This window comes from Platichthys flesus, chromosome 7 (assembly GCF_949316205.1).
Source record: "Platichthys flesus chromosome 7, fPlaFle2.1, whole genome shotgun sequence".
NCBI classification, from domain to species: domain Eukaryota; kingdom Metazoa; phylum Chordata; class Actinopteri; order Pleuronectiformes; family Pleuronectidae; genus Platichthys; species Platichthys flesus.
In genome coordinates, this window is record NC_084951.1 from 27,916,236 (window position 1) to 27,920,005 (window position 3,770).

At 46.9% G+C, this 3,770-nt stretch overlaps 1 protein-coding gene across 1 annotated transcript; it reads right to left on the reverse strand.

Annotated features, from left to right (window-relative positions):
- Positions 1-326: 326 nt before the first annotated feature.
- On the reverse strand, positions 327-3,138 carry npbwr2b (neuropeptides B/W receptor 2b). The gene has a single exon (XM_062392350.1). The coding sequence runs from the start codon at positions 2,477-2,479 to the stop codon at positions 1,463-1,465; it is 1,017 nt and encodes a 338-aa protein (XP_062248334.1). The 5' UTR covers positions 2,480-3,138; the 3' UTR covers positions 327-1,462.
- Between the last annotated feature and the right edge of the window lie 632 nt (positions 3,139-3,770).

The following is a 3,770-nucleotide window of genomic DNA, read 5'->3' on the forward strand; positions in this document are numbered from 1 at the left end:
AACTTTTTACAGAACTTTTTGTTGAGGTCACAGACTTTGTACAAACTGTTCGATATCACAAGGTTTTTAAATCAAGGCTGAAAACTGAACGTCTGCTTTCAAATTCAATCATCAATAAAGTTTGCAACACTAGGAACTACAGTCATTACCTCATTCACCTGACATATTAAAGTGCCCCTTCTCACTGTGTTCATTTTCCATCTTTTATTTTGAAAACATCAGATTTATTTGGGATCAATGTGTGAATTATGTTTTTTGTTTATAGCATTCAATAACACGATTCTTAGACTTTTGATCCTTAGCATTTTATTTCACCGACATATAAATACACTTTTTATATAGACATACACACACACACATGTTTTATATATATATATTTATACTGTATATGATTTTACACAGAGAAGCCTTTCTTTCATTCCTCTCTTCACTATAGTGAGTCTGTGATCTTATGATGTGAATCTCAATGGATTGTTGCTATTCTTAAAAAAGCTGTGAGTGAATCGCCGGGAATAGAAAATGAAAAGATTATAATAACATGCACAGATCACAGTGGCTGAACTGGCTGTATATCTTCAGGTAATGACGGCATGTCATCAGCAGGGGGCGCCACAAGCTAGCTGACGGCTCAAATGGGACTACAGGACTGGTCTCAGGGTTCTGAAGGAAACGTGTCACAGATTATTCACAAATGTCTTAATTTACAGACTTTTACAATCATGTCTTTATATTTACATTGGTTAGGGTTGAATTTGATTTGAACAAAATGAATTCAGACTTTTCCTTCAGGGCAGATTGTTTCACAGTCTCTCACACTGTGGATTTGATTGACAGCTTGCCAGTCAGTGCCGACCTCAGCAGATGTCCGGCCCTCACAGATGTTTGCTCTGAGTCCAGTTAAGGTCACGACCCTCCTCCCCTCACTGCCTCGTAATTGGATCTTTTTTTAACCATCATGAAAAAAGTCTGACATTTAAAATGTGGCTTTAACCTGTTAAACGATCAGATTGAAGGTTACCCCGTTCTTCAGTTAAAGGTCATCACTGTTTGTCACTCGCTCTGCTTCCGGTTGCTCTTCTGTCAACTCACAATAAGTCCTCTTCTCTCAGGGACATAAAAAGCTGCACATGGCTAATTCGTATTCCAGATGTGACTATAAAGCATCCTGCCTCACACAAGTGGTTTTCAATTAGCTTCCACTGGGTCGGACTGATGAGGATTTAAATTCAAGTGTGACACAAGAACAGCCACGAAACTGGACTCAGCAATGTTCTGCTGTGTTTCTGTCCTGTGCAATAAAAGCATTTATAGTCTCACATGTGGAATGTCATGTGCATTATATTTAGTTTTAATGTTCGAGCTGGACGCTGACATCATGTGCAGACAGTCCCAGGGGCCTCATATCTGAGCTTCAGTCTTTCAGTCTGTCCTCACTCGCTCAGCTCGTCCACAGCTTCAACCTTCAGGCCGGTTTACACTCCAACATCTTCTTGAAGGCTTTCCGGAAGCTGTCGTCCAGGAAGGCGTAGAGGAACGGGTTGAGGCAGGAGTTGGCGTAGCTCAGGCTGGTGATGAAGTAAGAGATTCCGATCAGCAGGGGCGTGGTGGTCAGGTCCGTGGTCAGGGCCACGATGGTGCTGAGGTGGAACGGGGTCCAGCAGAACAAGCAGACGGCCAAAACTATGAACACCATGATGGTCACTTTCTTCTTGGCCTTGTCCAGTGCCTTGGCATTGCTGTTGAGGCGCATGTTCCTCAGCTTGTAGAGCATCATGGTGTATAAGATGCAGATGGTAGACACCGGGATGGCAAAGCCCAGGATGAGGGTGTAGATCCGGCTGGCTTTGAACCACAGCCTCTCGGGGCTGGGGAAGCTGAGCACGCAGCTCTCCCTCTCGTCGTGTGGGTTCACGTAGACGCCGGCGAACACGGTGAAGGGCATCACCACGAGGATGACCAGGATCCAGACGCACAACGAGATGATCTTGGCTGCTCGGTAGGTGCGGTAAGGCATTCGCTTGGACCTCACTGTCGCCAGGACCACCAGGTAGCGATCGATGCTCATCACCGTCAGAAACGAGATACTGGAGAAGATGTTGTAATGATCGATGCTGAGGATGACTTTGCACAGAACCTCCCCGAAAGGCCAGTGGTGCAGCAGGTGCTCGGCGATGTTGATCGGCAGAACCAACGTGAACAAGTCGTCCGCGATGGCCAAGTTCAGGATGAACATGTTGGTGACAGTTTTCATCCGTGGAGCTTTGAGGATCACGTAGATGACAGCCGTGTTGCCCGTGAGTCCCACGGCACAGATCACCGAGTAGATGATGGGGATGAGGATGTAGAGGTCCGCGTACAGATAGAACTCAGAGGGGAGGGTGCAGTTCAGGTCCGAGCGGTTTCCTGAGCTGAGAGAGTAGAAGTCCACAGAGGAGTTGCAGACCGGCAGGGACCCGTCGGGGACGGACACGTTCTCCATGCTGGAGAGACAGTTACATGGAACCTGGTCCAACTGAGAATCTGTTCTGAGGCAAAGTCCGCAGAAGAAATATGAGTCAGGTTTTCAGAGAAACATTTGAGTGTTTCCCTTCATGTCGTCACACAGGGTGTGTCACTGCTCCCGGAGCTTAATTCAGATTCATTCAGATCCATCAAGAGCTCAGCCTGTGACCAGTAAACACTCAGATTCACAGTGTGAGAGCCACAGCTTCCAGTCGCAGGTCCAGGGAACTCAAACTGGTTTATGATGTTCCACTGATGCTTCACTTTCTGACATCATTAAAAAACCCTGTGAGTGTCTGAGTCTACGCTCCTCTCTTCTCTCAGGCTGGATTTTATATTCACAGATTTCTAAAACATCTCCTCAGGGTTCTTTCATCTGTTCACATTAATATTCACACAGTGGATTTGTCCTTCTCCTCTTCCTGTCCACCTCCTGTCTGTCCCCAACAGCAAAGAGACGAGATTCCACAAAATGACTGAGTCCAATAAAAAGTTGATGCTCACATAAGGTTGAGTGATGTCTTCCTGGTGCGTTCTGGAGATGGAGCTTCACGCACCAGTGACGTCTCTGGACATCAGGGCTCCTCACCAGTGGAGACAGACGCAGGGACGAGTCTCACACCAGCAGAAAAACGTCCAGGACTGAACGAGCTGAATCCGACTCAGTCAACGATGTCTCCTCTCATACTAAAGAGACAAAGATGGAACTGATGAAGATGTCCTCTTTATTCCAAAAGAGCAGCAGAATTAAAATGTGTATTAAATCGTCTCTTCACCTTTTGTCCTCGTGTCCCCAGAAACAAATGATCCAGGACGAAAGAGTAAAAATCCATCAGTTCATCTTCTCTGTGTCACCGGGAGAGTCTGAGTGACTGAGACTGAGCTGAGAGGAAGATCCACAGATCACCAGCCTCCAGACCTCCCCCCCCCCCCCCCCCTCTCTCTCTCTCTCTCTCTCCCCTCCCTCCCTCCCTCTCTCCCTCACTCCCCCCTCTCTCTCTCTACCTATCTCCCTCTGTTTTGTCTCTCCTCCTTCCCTCTCCTGTCTCTTTCTCTCCTCTCTCTCTCTCTCTCTCTCTCTCTCTCTCTCTCTCTCTCTCTACCTCTCTCTCTACCTCCCTCTATACCTCCCTGTGTTTTGTCTCTCCCTCCTTCCCTCCCCCGTCTCTCTCTCTCTCTTTCTCTCTATCTCCATCTATCTCTATCTATATCTATATCTCTCTCCTTCCCTCTGTTTTGTCTCTCTCTCTCTCTCTCTCTCTCTCTCT